Source organism: Rana temporaria, chromosome 9 (assembly GCF_905171775.1).
Source record: "Rana temporaria chromosome 9, aRanTem1.1, whole genome shotgun sequence".
Taxonomy (NCBI): Eukaryota; Metazoa; Chordata; class Amphibia; order Anura; family Ranidae; genus Rana; species Rana temporaria.
In genome coordinates this window covers 165,562,439-165,578,632 of record NC_053497.1, presented here as the reverse complement: position 1 = coordinate 165,578,632, position 16,194 = coordinate 165,562,439, and the positions used below count along the sequence as shown (strand labels likewise).

The 16,194-nt window shown below is 45.0% G+C and overlaps 1 protein-coding gene across 1 annotated transcript in view; it reads left to right on the top strand.

Moving 5' to 3' along the window:
* TAP2 (transporter 2, ATP binding cassette subfamily B member) overlaps positions 1–16,194 on the top strand; it is a 79,017-nt gene that overhangs the window by 17,856 nt on the left and 44,967 nt on the right. Inside the window, exons 2-3 of the mRNA XM_040324914.1 lie at positions 7,772–8,287; positions 14,477–14,591. Coding sequence (XP_040180848.1) covers positions 7,772–8,287; positions 14,477–14,591 — 631 coding nt within the window. The remainder of the gene's footprint in view (positions 1–7,771; positions 8,288–14,476; positions 14,592–16,194) is intronic.

Below are 16,194 nucleotides of genomic sequence, written 5' to 3'. Positions count from 1 at the left end.
CCCGCGCGCATTTGCGCGGGAGTGACGACAATGCGGCTCCAGCCACTCATAGCGCTGGAGCCGCAATACCCGGAAAGACACGCCGAGGCGAAATGTCAGCTGCCTCGGCGTGGACAGGGAGGGACACCGACGCCATCACTTTATGTGATGAAAAAAAACGAAGTTTTTAAAAACGTCACTTTAAATGACCGTGTGTGGGGGAAAACATTGTTTTATGTCTTGTGAAAAACGACAAAAAAAAATTGAAGCATGCTATAATTTTTTGTGTCGTTTTTCAAAACGTCTTTTTTTACTTCACAGAAAATGTCGTTTTTTTTCATCACATAAAGTGATGGTGTGCATCAGGCCTTGTACACACGTCCGTTTTCCTCGACAGAATCCATCAAGAAACAGAGCTTTTTTGCAGAGGAAAACGGTCGTGTGTATGTTTTTCATCGAGAAAACTGTCGTGGAACTCGATGAGAAAAAAAGAGAACAAGTTCTCTTTTTCCTCGTCGGGAGTCTCAATTTCCTCGTCGGGCTGGTTTTCGACGAGAAACACGTTCGTGTGTATGCTTAGAAACCCGCACATGCTCAGAAGGGTGGCGCCAGTAGAATCGAACTTCCCCTTTATAGTCCCGTCGTACATGTTTTACGTCACCGTGTTTGAGAATGACGAGATTTTGTCTTGACAGTGTGTACGCAAAGAAAGCTTGTCAAGATTCTCGACAAGCCTAACAAGGAACTCGTCGAGGAAAACGATGTTTCATTTACGACGAGTTCCTCGGTCGTGTGTACGAGGCCTTAGGGTCAAGTCAAGTGTCAAAGGTCAGGTTCAGTATATTTTAGGTAGGATTAAAAAAAAAATAATATGTAATTAGTATCTGTGTCAGTGGGGTAGATTCAGCTAGGGGCGCGCACTGATACGGCGGCGCAGCGTACCGTTTTTACGCTACGCCTCCGTATATTACTGGAGCTACGCTTCATTCACGAAGCATTTGCTCCGTAATTTGCAGCAGCGTTTCGCATAAGCGCGCGGAATTTAAATGATCCCCGTGGGGGCGTGGATCATTTAAATTAGGCGCGTTCCCGCGCCGAACGTACTGCGCATGCTCCGTCGGGAAAATTTCCCGACGTGCATTGCGGTAAATGACGTCGCAAGGACGTCATTGGCTTTGACGTGAACGTAAATGGCATCCAGCGCCATTCACGAACGAGTTACGCAAACAACGCAAATTTTGAAAATCGCGACGCGGGAACGACGTCCATACTTACCATTGGCTGCGCCTCCTGATAGCAGGAGAAGCCTTACGGCGAAAACGACGTACGCAAACGACGTAAAAAACGAGCGCCGGCCGTGCGTACGTTTGTGAATCGGCGTTAGTATGCAATTTGCATACTCTACGCTGACAACTACGGGTGCGCCACCTAGCGGCCAGCGTCAGAATGCACCCTAATGCCAGTGGTATCTTAGGCTACAGTCGGCGTATCGAGCTTTCTGAATACAGAAAGTAGATACGCCGGCGCTACTTAGCAATTACGCTGCGTATCTATGGATACGCAGGCGTAATTGCTTGCTGAATCTACCCCAGTGTGTTTTAGGTAGGATAAAAAAGAAAAATGCACACTGTGGTTTCTGGGCTGTACTATGGTTGCATACAACAAATTGCACAGACGTATGTGGTATTGCTGAGGAAAAAAAAAAAAGGAGATTTTTTTTTTAAATATTATATTTTCTTTGATATTAAACAGAATCAGGAGATTTTGTAGTTACAATGATATGTATAGTTTTACGAACACATGTCAAAGCTGCAAAATTGTGTTCAGATGTTAAAGTGGTAGCAAAGTCTTTTTTTAAACTTGTACCTACAGGTAAAATGTGGAACAGACTCCCTCCAGAGGTGGTTCTGGCCAGCTCAGTAGATTGCTTTAAGAAAGGCCTGGATTATTTCCTAAATGTACAGAATATAACTGAGTACTAAGATTTGTAGGTAAAGTTGATCCAGGGTAAATCCGATTGCCTCTCGGGGGATCAGGAAGGAATTTTTTCCCCTGCTGTAGCAAATTGGATCATGCTCTGCTGGGGTTTTTTGCCTTCCTCTGGATCAACTGTGGGTATGAAGTTGGGTGTATAGGATTTTACTGTGTTTTTTTATTTTATTTTTTGTGGTTGAACTAGATAGACTTGTGTCTTTTTTCAACCTGACTAACTATGTAACTATGTAACTATGTAACTATGTAAGCAGGGCTTTTTTTCAGGGGGAACTTGAGGGAACTTAGTTCCACCACCTTTGGCTCAGACCCTTTTGGTACCTGCTCACCACAATCACTTGTAAACACAGAAGTCCGGTTTTTGTGTTTACAAGTGACAGCTCTGCACTCTGTATGTAACCCCCTGAACTCTGAACTCTGTATGTAATGCAATTCTGGTATTTAATGCCCATTTAAGACCCTCCTACTGTTTGTGAAATCTGAACAGGGTCGTGGTTGAGTTCCTGCACCTATTTTCTGAGAAAAAAAGCTCTGCAGGTAAGTCTATAATAAGTGTCACCTGTAGGTACAGTGAATATCTCCTAGGAGATATTCACACTACATGCAGCCGATGATGTCACCAGCTTATACGCTCTGTGCCGTGCCCGTCACTCCCGCGCACATGTACAGAAGTGACGTCATGTTGGCTTGGCCAGTCAGACGGCCAGAGCACACGAACCCGGAAGGAAGACCAGGTGAAGATGGAAGCCCTGTCAGCGGTAACAGAGTGCCGCTGGAGAGCTTTGTTCTAAGGTAAGAAATGCATATTGGGGGTTATTTACTAAAGGCAAATCAACTTTGCACTACAAGTGCAAACTACAAGTGCAAAGTACACTTGAAATTGCACTGAAAGTACTCTTGGAAGTGCAGTCGCTGTAGATAAGAGGGGTACAAGCAAGGAAAATAAAAAACAGCATTTTAGCTCGCACATGTTTGGATGATAAAATCAGCAGAGCTTCCCCTCATTTCAGATCTATCCCTCCAATTTACAGAGACTGCACTTCCAAGTGTACTTTCAGTGCAATTTCAAGTGCACTTTGCACTTGTAGTTTGCACTTGTGCTACAAAGTGAATTTGCCTTTCGTAAATAACCCCTATTGTGTTAGTGTGATGTTCACTAAGCACATTATGCCATTGGGGGTTATTTACGTAAGGCAAATCCACTTTGCACTGAAACGAGAGGAAGCTCTGCTGATTTGATTATCCAATCATGTGCAAGCTAAAATGCTGTTTTTTATTTTCATTGTATATCCCCCTCAGATCTACAGCAACTGCACTTCCAAGTGCACTTTGTAGTGCAAAGTGGCTTTGCCTTTAGTAAATAACCCCCATTGTCTTGCTGTTTATTTTTTTAAAGCCTGTGGTTTATTAACGCTTTATGGTTTGTTTTACACTCTGCCTTAAACGGTTACATATGTCAGTTGTGTGTGTGCCCCCCCTTTTTTTTGTGTCTGTAAGTGTTTATTTATTTATTTTTTGAGCTATAGAGGGCTCTTGTAGAGATGTATTATTATGAAATTTAGTTGTTTGTATAGTATTTAGAACTATAATAGACAGTTTTTGGTATGTCTTCAGGTTGAGGCCCCTTCCACACGGGGGCGGATTCGTTGCAGCGGTCCGCCAGTTTAGTGGGAGATCTCTCCGTTGATCTACGCAGAGCCGGCGGATGACAGGTCCCTCTCTGCTCACTGAGCGGGGAGGGGCTTGTCGAGCATTGCTGCTTGTCTATGGAGAGATCGGACGAAAACGGACAGCACGTCTGATTTCATCAGATCTCACCCGATCCGATCCACCACGACGGACTGCGATGTATTGCCATATGTCTGATTTTAGCGGATCGGATCGGATGTCAGCGGACATGGTCACCGCTGACATCCGATGCTCCATAGACAATCATGGAGCACCAGTTCAGGTCCTCCGAATAAACTGACAGGCAGAGCTGAACGGTCCGCCTGTGTGAAAGGGGCCTAAGAGCCGGTTCACACACAGACTCGGCAAGGCGATCTCAAGGCAACTTGAGAGGCAACTTGCAAAATGACTTCTGTATTGAAGTCAATGCAAGTCGCCCCCAAAGTCTTACAGGAACCTTTTTCTAAGTCAGAGCGACTTGCGTCGCTCCTATTAGAACGGTTCCATTGACTACTGCGGACCGCGACTTCTCAGGCGGCTGAGTCGCCTGACAGGTCGCCCCTGTGTGAACCGGGTCTTATTGTATTTGTTTGTGTTTGGTTTCTTTTTTGTTATTCTATTTTGAAATTCTGAAAATCAATAAATATATGTTGGTACAAAAATGGCAGTTGTTTATGAAAAAAAAAAAGTGTTTTAGCAAAGTACATGTCAGAAGCAATTACATTTCCAATCGAATGTGTAAAATGTTAAACTGTGTAAGCATGTATCTTTTTGATGGCTAGGTTGTCCACAATGGTACATATAAGGTGTGTTGCCTTTGCATTACAGTATCGTGTGAATATAGAAGGTTAAAGTGGTTGTAAACCCTCTGATCATACTTTCACCTACAGGTAAGCCTACATTAAGGCTTACCTGTAAGTGCTTGCAATAATTAAGGAGATATTTGCAGAAAATTGGGCATGTGCGCCATAGACAATGGCGCAGGCGCACTGAACGCGCCGGATCTTGAATGGAAATATGCCGGAAAGTGCCGGCTCTGCGCGGGAATCAAGCCGGTTCTGCGCGCATGCGCCTGAGTGATGTCATCGCCGGCAATCACAGCACCAGAGCAGCGATAATCAAATCAAAAACACAGAAATTTGCTCAGTTGTAGAATTGTCGCTCTCACTACTTTTCTTGTTTGATGACGAATTTGCCCACAAATCGCTATCGCTCTGCAAGTGATTCTAATTATCGCTGTTTTCTAGCTGATCTAAAACCACTTTTGATATAAAGGGACACTTTTTGGTTGCTATCGACAATCTACAGTTTCCAGGCAGAAAGAACAGTTTTTATTATATAAAAGTACATGCAGGACACTGGGCAGACCACTAGGGACAAAAGGGATGTGTAATTATTTTATACAGTACTGTAATCTGTAAGAATACAGTATACTGTATGTACTGTGTTTTAACTTTTTTAAATTTGGCACCGAACTCCGCCCCCGTGCGTCGCTACATAGCAGGGAACGGAGCTCGGCGGCACTCGGGCACTGTGTGAATCGAGTGAGGAGACAGCTCGCTCACATAGCGGGGAGACATCGCAGGATCCAGGGGACAAGGTAAGTCACTGCCTGGATCCTGCAATGCGATGCAGAGTCTGACTCGGGGATACCGCTAATGGTACTGGATTTCCACCCCGAGCCAGACTCGGGAATACCGCTAGGCAGGTTAAAGTGGAGGTTCCCCTAAAAATAAACTTTTAAGATTAGATTCATGCTCATTTTGTCTAGGGGAATCGGCTAGTTTTTTTTAAAAACTAAGCAGTACTTACCGTTTTAGAGAGCGATCTTCTCCGCCGCTTCCGGGTATGGTCTTCGGGTCTGGGCGTTCCTTCTTGATTGACAGGCTTCCGACAGGCTTCCGACGGTCGCATCTATCGCGTCACGATTTTCCGAAAGTAGCCGAACGTCGGTGCGCAGGTGCCGTATAGAGCCGACCTTCGGCTTCTTTCGGCTACTCGTGACGCGATAGATGCGACCGTTGGAAGCCTGTCAATCAAGAAGGAACGCCCAGACCCGAAGACCATACCCGGAAGCGGCGGAGAAGATCGCTCTCTAAAACAGTAAGTACTGCTTAGTTTTTAAAAAAAAATAGCCGATTCCCCTAGACAAAATGAGCATGAATCTAATCTTAAAAGTTTATTTTTAGGGGAACCTCCACTTTAAGCTTTGAAAAAAAAAAAAAAACTGGAAGCTGGGTCGCTGTGCAGATTTGCTCTCTGGGTTTAGTAAATCAACCCCAGTATGCATCTAAAAATATCTGTTGATCCTACCAACAATCTAGTGAGCTTTTTTTCCTGAACTTTTTGCTTCTGGTGCTAAGAAAGCCTGAGCAATGTTAATAGTCCTGCCCAGTTCTCTACTTTGGGTTTTTATGCAGTCCAAATCAGGAATAAGCCCTAGATCTGTCTAGCCCTAGACCACAGGTGTCAAACGCAAGGCCCATGGACCGAAACCAGCCCTCTAGGCTATTTCAAGTGGCCCTTGCACCTCTCCTGAAGCTGCAGGGGAGCGCCAGTCCTCCTCTGGCCCTCCTACAGACCCTGTTCTTTCTGCTTTCAAGCAATGCATCCATCTTCTTCCCAGCAGCAGCATAAGGAAAGGGGGTGCACTGTGATGTAAGGGAGGGTGGGGGACGCAACCTCTGATGGTGGGGTGGCTCTTGACATCTAATGTAAGGGGAGGGGATGCGCTGGACATCTAATCTTACAGATACAACCGGCCCCTTTGAGGGCAATCATAATGCTGATGCGGCCCACAATGAAATTGAGTTTGTCACCCCTGCTAGACAGGTTATTGCTGATTTAGACTACATACAAATGTCTAGACTCTAGGGTAGGCACGGTGCGTCTTCATAGATACAGTGCAGGGAATGAACATTGTTACTAGGGATGAGCTTGGGTTCAGTCCAAAGGTTGCTTCAGACCGGGAAGAAAGCTGTGGCCAAATAGTGTCAATAATGCCATGAGCACCCCACCCCTCTGTGTACTTGCAGCTACAAGGCAGGGTATGTCCTGGCTTCAGATGATTGGGCCGGTGTCTTGTCTAAAAAGTTCCCCCGGCGAATAAGGACCCCCCTGTACTGTGCAGGCATCAACTGAGCCTCTGAAAATAGTCAAATATGTAGAGCTGAGAGTCATCTCTAGACAGCGCCTGCGCACATCAAATTGTACTGCCGAGGCGGTGGTGCTACACTTCTGACATCCAGGCTCATTCTTTACCATCCCTGTGGACATTGAGCATGTTATAAAAAAAGAGCCAGGAGGCCGAGCGAGATAAGCGAGGACGTGAGGCCCACTGGCCCACATCGCCCTGGACCTGTTGCACAACTATTTACATCAACATTGCAAAAGCACTCGCCCCTTGCAGAGTACCACTAGGATTGCGCCGGCTTCGTCTAGAGCTAACTCTCAGCTCTACAAGATTTGGCTATTTTCGGAGCTCAGTTCACGCCTGCGCAGTACAGGGGTCCTTAATTAAAGAGAGGGATGAAAATATCCTCACATGTAGTATGCATGTGGATATTGGGGTATGGAGGGGTGCCACGTCCTGATGTATATAATAGAGGAAATAACTAAGGGCTAGTTTTTGGACTTTTTAGGCACAGTTGGTTGGTCAGAATATAGTCACACAGAGAATAGTTTTCTCTAAAAAGTTTTTTGATTTATTAAGACATAGAAAGAAAAATTATAATGCATAATAAAAGAAAATTGTCATTCGCAGCAAAACTATCTAATGGGCTAACTTGGCAAGCCTCTCCAAGTACAATAACAGGAATAGTAAAGGATAACAGTATATCAACAATAAGGTTGAAAACTTTCGAAACATGAAAGGCAACCCATAAGTACAAGTTATAGTCCTGTATAGTTGTGAAGGTGCAGGCATAGGATGTCTGCGATGGTACAGGGGTCCTTATTCGCCGGGGGGAACTTATTCGGCAGAACACCGGCATTGACAGTTCCTATCTAGGTTCGGCCAAACATGGATTTGGATTGAACCCATGCATCAACATGTAATTTCATTTAATAAATGATAAAATAATATCACTTGGTCTTCATGTGAGAATTTACCAATGTCCATTTTGTTTTTCAGGTCCCCGACTGTTTTTCACAATGATATCCTTCGCTTTTCCACTCGTTGTCTTCTTGCTGGACTCCACTCTAAGTTATGTATTGTCCTTCCTTGTGTATAAATACTACCCCATATATTTCCTGGATGTGGTGTGGCTGGTGAATCTCATTAAAGTCCCCCTTCTTAGAGAAGTATCCCAGAAACTCCCACGTCCATGGTGGATCCCATCACCTCTTCTCTTCATCCTGACGCTTTGCCTAGCGCCTCCTCTGCACCAGACGCTCCGATTCCTTCTCTTGTCCCAGGCGCCAGAGCTACACTCTGGTCTAGCCAGCTCTCTGCTCTATCACCTGTCCTCGTCTCTGGCCTGTATCCTCTGGGATCTCCTGTCCCCTTTAATATTTTCAGAAGATCCCGAGGGAGATAAAAATGGAAAACAGAAGGAAAGGAAGAACTTCTTCAGGCTGGTAAAGCTTTCCAAGCCAGACTGGCCTTTCCTGTCCTCGGCTTTTGTGTTCCTGATACTCGCATTGTCACGTAAGTTCCAAATAAAATCTGCAGGTGTAAGTTGTGCTAACAATGCAGGTCATTTTCTTTTTTAAATCTGTGGTGGTGCGCTAAAATAAAAACCCATAAGTGAAAAAAAAAAGTGCACATGAAGCACACACAAAAAAAGTGCACATAAGGGTGTTCCTTTTCTCTATTCCCCGACTTTACCCTCACCCCCTGGTGTGCAAAGCTTGTGACAGGGGCAAGGCTCAAACATGGTCCATTTAGCCAAAAGGTCTAGTGGACCCCTCTCCTTGTGGTCAGTCAAAATCGACCAATGAGTACTAGGTGGCGGGCTCTCTCAAAGAGAGACTCCCCTGGTTCAGGGGAGGAGGAAATCTGATGGCCACACATCCTCCGTGTAGACTTCAGGGTAGGCCTGAGGACCACAGAACAAATAATCTCCTGCACTCCGGTGTTTCACTACGGGTAGTGCAGTCCGGTCTTTAATTTAGGGCAAGGTCTAGAGCAGGGATATGCAATTAACGGACCTCCAGCTGTTGCAGAACTACAAGTCCCATGAGGCATTGCAAGACTCTGACAGCCACAAGCATGACACCCAGTGGCAGAGACATGATGGGACTTGTAGTTTTGCAACAGCTGGAGGTCTGCTAATTGCATATCCCTGGTCTAGAGTCTTGTAGCCATCCTCAGAACAAATGGGTGTTCATATAGCTAAAAGGAAAAAAGGAGGGCGCACCGACCTAGTGCATTACCACATATATTTTTTTATTTAAAAATAGAATAAAAGCAATAGTCCTACTCACAAACAAGCTAAAGTAGAAGCTTTGCTGACAATCAAGCTGGATCTCTTGGCAGGACTTGATAACAAGAAGATCAGAGGGTACATGGGTGCCTAGGCTCTGAAGAAAGGGGTGCGCCCCAGAAACGCGTCAGCCGTTTGAGGTACCGTCCGATCCTCTTGTCATCAAGTCTTTTTCTTTTTAGGCCTGAGGACCTACATCCTCCATCCAAGTGAAAAGATAAAAGTGACAGACATGAGAGAAATAACGAACTAGTGCCAGTGCATAGGCTAGGCCAGTGATGGCGAACCTTGGCACCCCGGATGTTTTGGAACTACATTTCCCATGATGCTCAACTATACTGCAGAGTGCATTAGCATAATGGGAAATGTCCCCCCCCCCCCCCAGAAAAAAAATTTTTTAAATTTAAAGTCAGAATCTACAAATACTATAGCTGCTGACTTTGAATATTAGGGCATTTACTAGTCCAGGAATCCAGCAATGTCCTCATCCGAGACGATTTTGAAGTTGGCTATTGGGTGCTGGAGCCGCCATCTTGACTAAGGGAAAATGGTAGTGAAGCCTTGCAGCTACCCAGCTGGCTCTCTACTGGGCATGCACGAAGCACGCTGTGCTTTCAAATGGGCCACCTGCGGAAGGGGGGGGGGCAAGGAGCTGGGCTGGAAATGGCAGTGGGCACCTGTCAAAACCAGGTACCAGTTCCCCCTCGCCCCTCCAAAAAAAAGTTGCCAAATGTGGCAGCGGAGCAGGGGGAACCGACAAGTAGAGCTTCACCTTTTGGGTGGAGCTCCACTTTAAGAGCAGAGGGGTGTCACCTTTTTAACTGGTAGGCAAATGGCCATTCAGATGTAATATCTACTTGGCAAAGTTTGGAATCTTTACCTTAGCGATGGGAAGTGTATTGCGCATTCATGTCCTCAAAATGACAGCTGGCTTGGCCAATAAGGAGAATGGGAAGCAGAGTGCACTTCACTAGGTGTTGATCTATCAGTCTAGCTTCTATATTTTGCAAAGCCGAGTGTAGTCAGTTGTCTCAGCCCACATTGCCCATATGGACCAATCAGATTCTCCCTCATAACACTGTATGGGAAAAAGAAAAAGAGAATCGTAGCAAATTAATCGTTTTTTTTCTTCTTTCTTGGGATATTTTAAGAAATAATCAACATTACATGGAGTCAAAGAACAGCTTGAAAATGACTTGCTGAACTATCGCTAGACTTGCCAGGCTTAACAAGTTTGTTGCACAATTGCAGCAAGTCGGCATTGCATGACTCCAGATCAACTTTCTTTGAAAACATTCTGCAAGTCTGTTGCAAGTTCTGGTTCAGCTATGTTGTGCAAAAGTCATCCCACCACAGGGGTCACTGTGGCTAAATTTTTATACTGTAGACTTGCAGAGCTCTTGCTGTAGACTCACCGCTGCAACTTTGCTCTTGCTAGAGACTTGCGCAAATATGCTACAAATTGGAAAAGTGTCACCTAGAACCTGTGCTTCAAGCATGGTCGTCCGCTGAAATTGTTTCAGGGAGGGGCGCTTCGGCAGCAGCGATACACAGTTGCATTTAACCCTGTCTTCAAAAGCTAGCGGGGGTTAAAAGCGCCCGCTAGTGACCGAATAGTTCAGTTAAAACGATCGTAAAGCGCCGCTTTACCGATAATACGGCCAGCTGGCAGTGTGAAATAGCTCTTGAGATAATTCAGCTTCACTCCATGCCCATCTAAATATAGCCTAGAGAATGTACAGACCCCCCTTCAGCACAGACCCCCCCCATCAGCAGCAGACCCCTCCATTCAGCACAGATGGACCTACCTTCAACACAGACCCCCCATTCTGCACAAACCCCTCCATTCAGCACAGATGGACCCCCCCCCTTCAGCACAGACCCCCCCATTCAGCACAGACCCCTCCATTCAGCACAGACCCCCTTCAGCACAGATGGACCCCCTTTAAGCACAGACCCCCCCCCCCTTCAGCACCGATGGACCCCCCATTCAGCACAAACCCCCCATCCCATTCAGTACCTCAGATCAGCCATCAGAGCTGCACAGGCACAGCAGGTCCCCTTCCCTGTGTACACAAACACTGGAGGGGAAGGCGGCTTTACTCTGCTCGCTGTGCCTGTGTGACATCCAGCCCAGGACTGCTCAGACAGCCCACGGCTGCAAAACTCTTCAACACCTTCTCGATTTTCCAGGGGGGGTCAAATGCCCCCCCCCCCTTGCCCTATGGAGCGGACGCCCATGGCTTCAAGTGCTCTGCAAGTGTACAAATTGCTATTGAAGACGTGCAACAAGATAACAGACTTACAATTCAACACTGCTACAAATTTGTGGCAAATTATCTTTGCTATTTGGGCACAGATTTGTTTCCTTATAAAATTTGGACTTATATATGGAATGATAAACTGCACCCACCTCAACCAAACTATTACTTACCTTCAACTGCACCCACAGTGCCTTGAAAAAGTATTCATACCCCTTGACATTTTCCACATTTTGTCATGTTACAACCAAATACGTAAATGTATTTTATTGGGATTTTATGTGATAGACCAACACAAAGTGGCACATAATTGTGAAGTGGAAGGAAAAGGATAAATGGTTTTCAATTTTTTTTTTACAAATAAATATGTGAAAAGTGTGGGGGGTACGTTTGTATGGCGCCCCCCTCCGAGTCAATACTTTGTAGAACCTCCTTTCACCGCAATTACAGATACAAGTCTTTTTGGGGATGTCTCTACCAGCTTTACACATCTAGAGAGGGACGTTTGTGCCCATTCTTCTTTGCAAAATAGGCCAAGCTCTGTCATATTATATGGAGAGCATTTGTGAACATTAATTTTCAAGTCTTGCCACAGATTCTTAATTGGATTTAGGTCTGGACTTTGACTGGGTCATTCTAACACATGAATATGCTTTGATCTTAACCATTCCATTGTAGCTCTGGCTGTATGTTTAGGGTCGTTGTCCTGCTGGAAGGTGAACCTCCACCCCAGTCTCAAGTCTTTTGCAGACTCTAACAGGTTTTCTTCTAAGATTGTCCTGTATTTGGCTCCATCCATCTTCCCATCAACCCTGAGCAGCTTCCCTGTCCCTGCTGAAGAAAAGCATCCCCACACCATGATGCTGCCACCACCATGTTTCATGGATGGTGTGTTCAGGTTGCTGTGCAGTGTTAGTTTTCCCCAACACATAGCGATTTGCTTTGAGGCCAAAAAGTTCAATTTTGGTTTCATCTGACCAGAGCACCTTCTTCCACATGTTTGCCGTGTCCCCCACATGACTTCTCACAAACTGCAAATGGGAATTCTTATGTCTTTCTTTTTGCCACTCTTCCATAAAGGGCAGATTTGTGGAGACCACAACTAATAGTTGTCTTGTAGTCAGATTCTCCCACCTGAGCTGTGGATCTCTGCAGCTCCTCCAGAGTTACCATGGGCCTCTTGGCTGCTTCTCTTATTAATTCTCTCTTTGCCTGGCCTGTCAGTTTAGGTGGACGGCCATGTCTTGGTAGGTTTGCAGTTGTGCCATACTCTTTCCATTTCGGATGATGGATTGAACAGAGCTCCGTGAGATGTTCAAAGCTTGGGATATTTTTTTATAACCCAACCCTGCTTTAAACTTCTCCACAACTTTATCTGGTGTGTTCCTTGGCTTTCATGATACTGTTTGTTCACAAAGGTTTTTTAACAATCCTCTGAGGGCTTCACAGAACAGCTGTATTTATACTGAGATTAAATAACACACAGGTGGACTCTATTTACTAATTAGGTGACTTCTGAAGGCAATTGGTTCCACTAGATTTCAGTTAGGGGCATCAGAGTAAAGGGGGATGAATACAAATGCACACCGCACTGTTCAAGGAATTTATTTGTAAAAAAATGTTGAAAAACATTTATCTATTTCCATCCACTTCACAATTATGTGTCACTTTGTATTGGTTTATGACATAAAATCCCAATAAAATACATTTATGTATTTGGTTTTGAAACAGGGGCGGCAAACAATCCCCCGGGTGGTCGGCGGCGCATCACTACCCAATCCCCCCCCACAGGCGGCCGACAGCACGGCACTACTCCCCCAGTTGGCGGTGGTCCGGCACTTACCCTATCTAGGTGGTGGGCTATGGTGTCCTCCAGAACAGTCCACCCGCCATGTGTCTCCTCTCTCTTTCTTGAGCTGAGGGGTGCAGTCAGCGACTCTGGTGTCTGCTCATCCAACGGCTTCCTCTGCCGTGTGTCTCCTCTCTCTTCCCTAGAGTGCTAGGCATCCAATAGGATCGCCTGATGCTTTGGCCAATTGGGAAATGTGATGCATTTGCCTATATGTCTCAGTTTAATTCTCCCTGCTTGCCATGTGTGATTCAGTCCTCGGCTAACAGGTTATTGACGTGCTAATGTCCCCTCACTATTTCTAAAGGTTAATTGATCTATTGTGTTTTGTGAAGGAGATCTGTGTTTAAGTGGCTTGTGTTAATTATTCTGATTGCTCCATTGTGGTAATTATCTCTCTATATGCGGGGTCGAGCTGTCTAGTTAATGTATTCAGTACAACTAGTAATCAGCGTCACTGATCGGCTCCGTCGTGTCTGCCTAATCATCTGTATGGAAGCCCCAGTGTGAGGGGGCGGAGATTTGTCATTGTAACAGTTTTGGAAATTACATATAAGCTGTGTGTTATAACATTAAAGTCTGTCTTGTTCTAGCAGTAAGCCTGGACTCATGTGTGGCTTAATGGGCGATCTCAGGAATATCCCTCCTAGTGGAATATTGGGTGATGTTCTTATGGAAGAAGGGAATCTTTGACGGGGATATCATACCGATACCGTCACAGGAAACGTGTTTTACAACCTGCCTCCTGATTGGCGGGGAGGAAATGCTATATAGATCAGGGGGCCGGGCACATGGATTGGGGGGGGGGGTTGGCACCTGTGCGCCCTCTATAGATGGGCCGTCACTGGTTGTAACATGACAAAGCATGGTACATTTCAAGGGATATAAATACTTTTTCAAGGCACTGTATTAGCAAAAGTATGTAGGTATAGGACACACCCCTAGCCACACACCCTTAATGGAGAGTTATACGAAAAAAAGGGGATTGTTGAACCCACAAGTGCTTTTTGTTACCACTATTATTCCTTTATACTGGCTTTTGACATTTACAAATACAACAATTTAGAAATCAGATGAAAGGTTTAGCATTGGGAAACACTTTTTGAAAGATAAATTGTGCATTTTATATACAACTATATAGATCAGACCAAAATAAGGGACAGAGGGACTTTGTTCCAAATCATGGCTAGTCACTCAAAATCTGGGGTAGTTGGGAGGTATGAGATATTACAAATTAAAATAATGCAATATGTTTACTGGAATTTTCATAGTAACTCTCCAATCCCCATTATTGTCCCCAGTTGAAATGTCTATTCCATATTACATGGGGCGTGTGATCGACATCTTGTCCAACAACTACAAGGAGACAGAGTTCCTGAAGAACATCGTATTTATGGCCTTCTTCTCTCTCACAAGGTCTGTAAGCTAAGTTTATTTATTGTTCTATTGATGCTACATGTTGTATGGATATCTGGCAAAAAGATTTTGTCCTATGACTCAAAATGATACTAAACAGAGAAGTGTTAATTGCCATAATTCATCCACATAGATCATATTTATCATGGTACTGTATTTTTTTTTTAGAGTGTTTTCTTTAAAGTGTTACTAAACCCACAACAGTAAAATCAGTCTGTATATGCAGTAAACTCACTGTGGAACTAAAGGGGTTAATCCTCTGCATTGTGTAAAAAGGCTGCTTGATCCTGTATGCACAGATCCTCCCCTCCCTACACTGTCCCCCTGAACATGTCCGCATAAGAGTGAGCCTTTGGAGTCAGGCTGCACATGCTCAGTTTGGTGTGTATTTCTAGAGAGGTTGGGGTAGATCCACAAAGAAAGTACGCCGGCGTATCTATTGATACGCCGGCGTAATTTCAAAATTCCCGCGTCGTATCTTTGTTTTGAATCCTCAAAACAAGATACGATGGCATCTGGGTTAGATCCGACAGGCGTACGTCTTCGTAAGCCTTCGGATCTTAGATGCAATTTTTCGACATCCGCTAGGTGGCGTTCCCATCTTAATCCGCGTTGAGTATGCAAATTAGCTATTTCCGACGATCCACGAACGTACGAGCGGCCGTCGCATTTTTTTAAGTAGTTTACGTTTGGCCTTTTCCGGCGTAGAGTTAAAGCTGCTATCCAGTGGCGTACTCAATGTTAAGTATGGCCGTCATTCCCACGTATAATTTTGAAAATTTTACGTCGTTTGCGTAAGTCGTCTATGAATGGGGCTGGACACCATTTACGTTTGCGTCGAAAACAATGACATCCTTGCAACGTCATTTGGAGCAATGCACCCTGGGAGTTTTGACGGACGGGGCATGCGCAATTCGTTTGGCGCGGGGACGCGCTTCATTTAAATGAAACACGCCCCCTACCCGCCCAATTTGAATTCCGCGCACTTACACCGCGAGAGATACACTACGCCGCCGTAACTTTACTGCGCAAATTCGTTGAGGATTCAAACCAAGTCAAAGTAAGTTACAGTGGCGTAGCGTATCTGACATCTGCGCCGGGCGCAGCGTATGTATGTGGATCTGCCCCGTTATATTTTCTTGGGAGGGTGCATGTGATCAGCACAGGGCCAATCAGCACTGTCCAGACAGAGGGTCAGGGGTCATACAGCCTCATAGGACAGTCAGAGGTAAATAAAAACTCCTCCTACAAGCTTCACCAGAAATTCATAGAAAGCACAAGACTTCTATATACTACCGATGAGAAAGGGTATTTATCAGTTTATATTTACTAAAATAATTGCATTTCCAAGACTAAGTATTATTTTCGGCCAACAGTGAATTCAGCAATTAGAAATTTGCTCATTTCCATCAGATTCAACAAAAATATTCAAATATTCCATCCTTGCTCATGAGTTTTTATGTTGCTTACTCTAGTTGAAACCAATCGGTAAATCATCCCCTTGAACTCTAATGCCCCGTACACACGATTGGAAATTCTGGCAAGAAAAGTCCGATGTGAGCTTTTGGTCGGAAATTCCGACCGTGTGTATGCTCCATCTGAC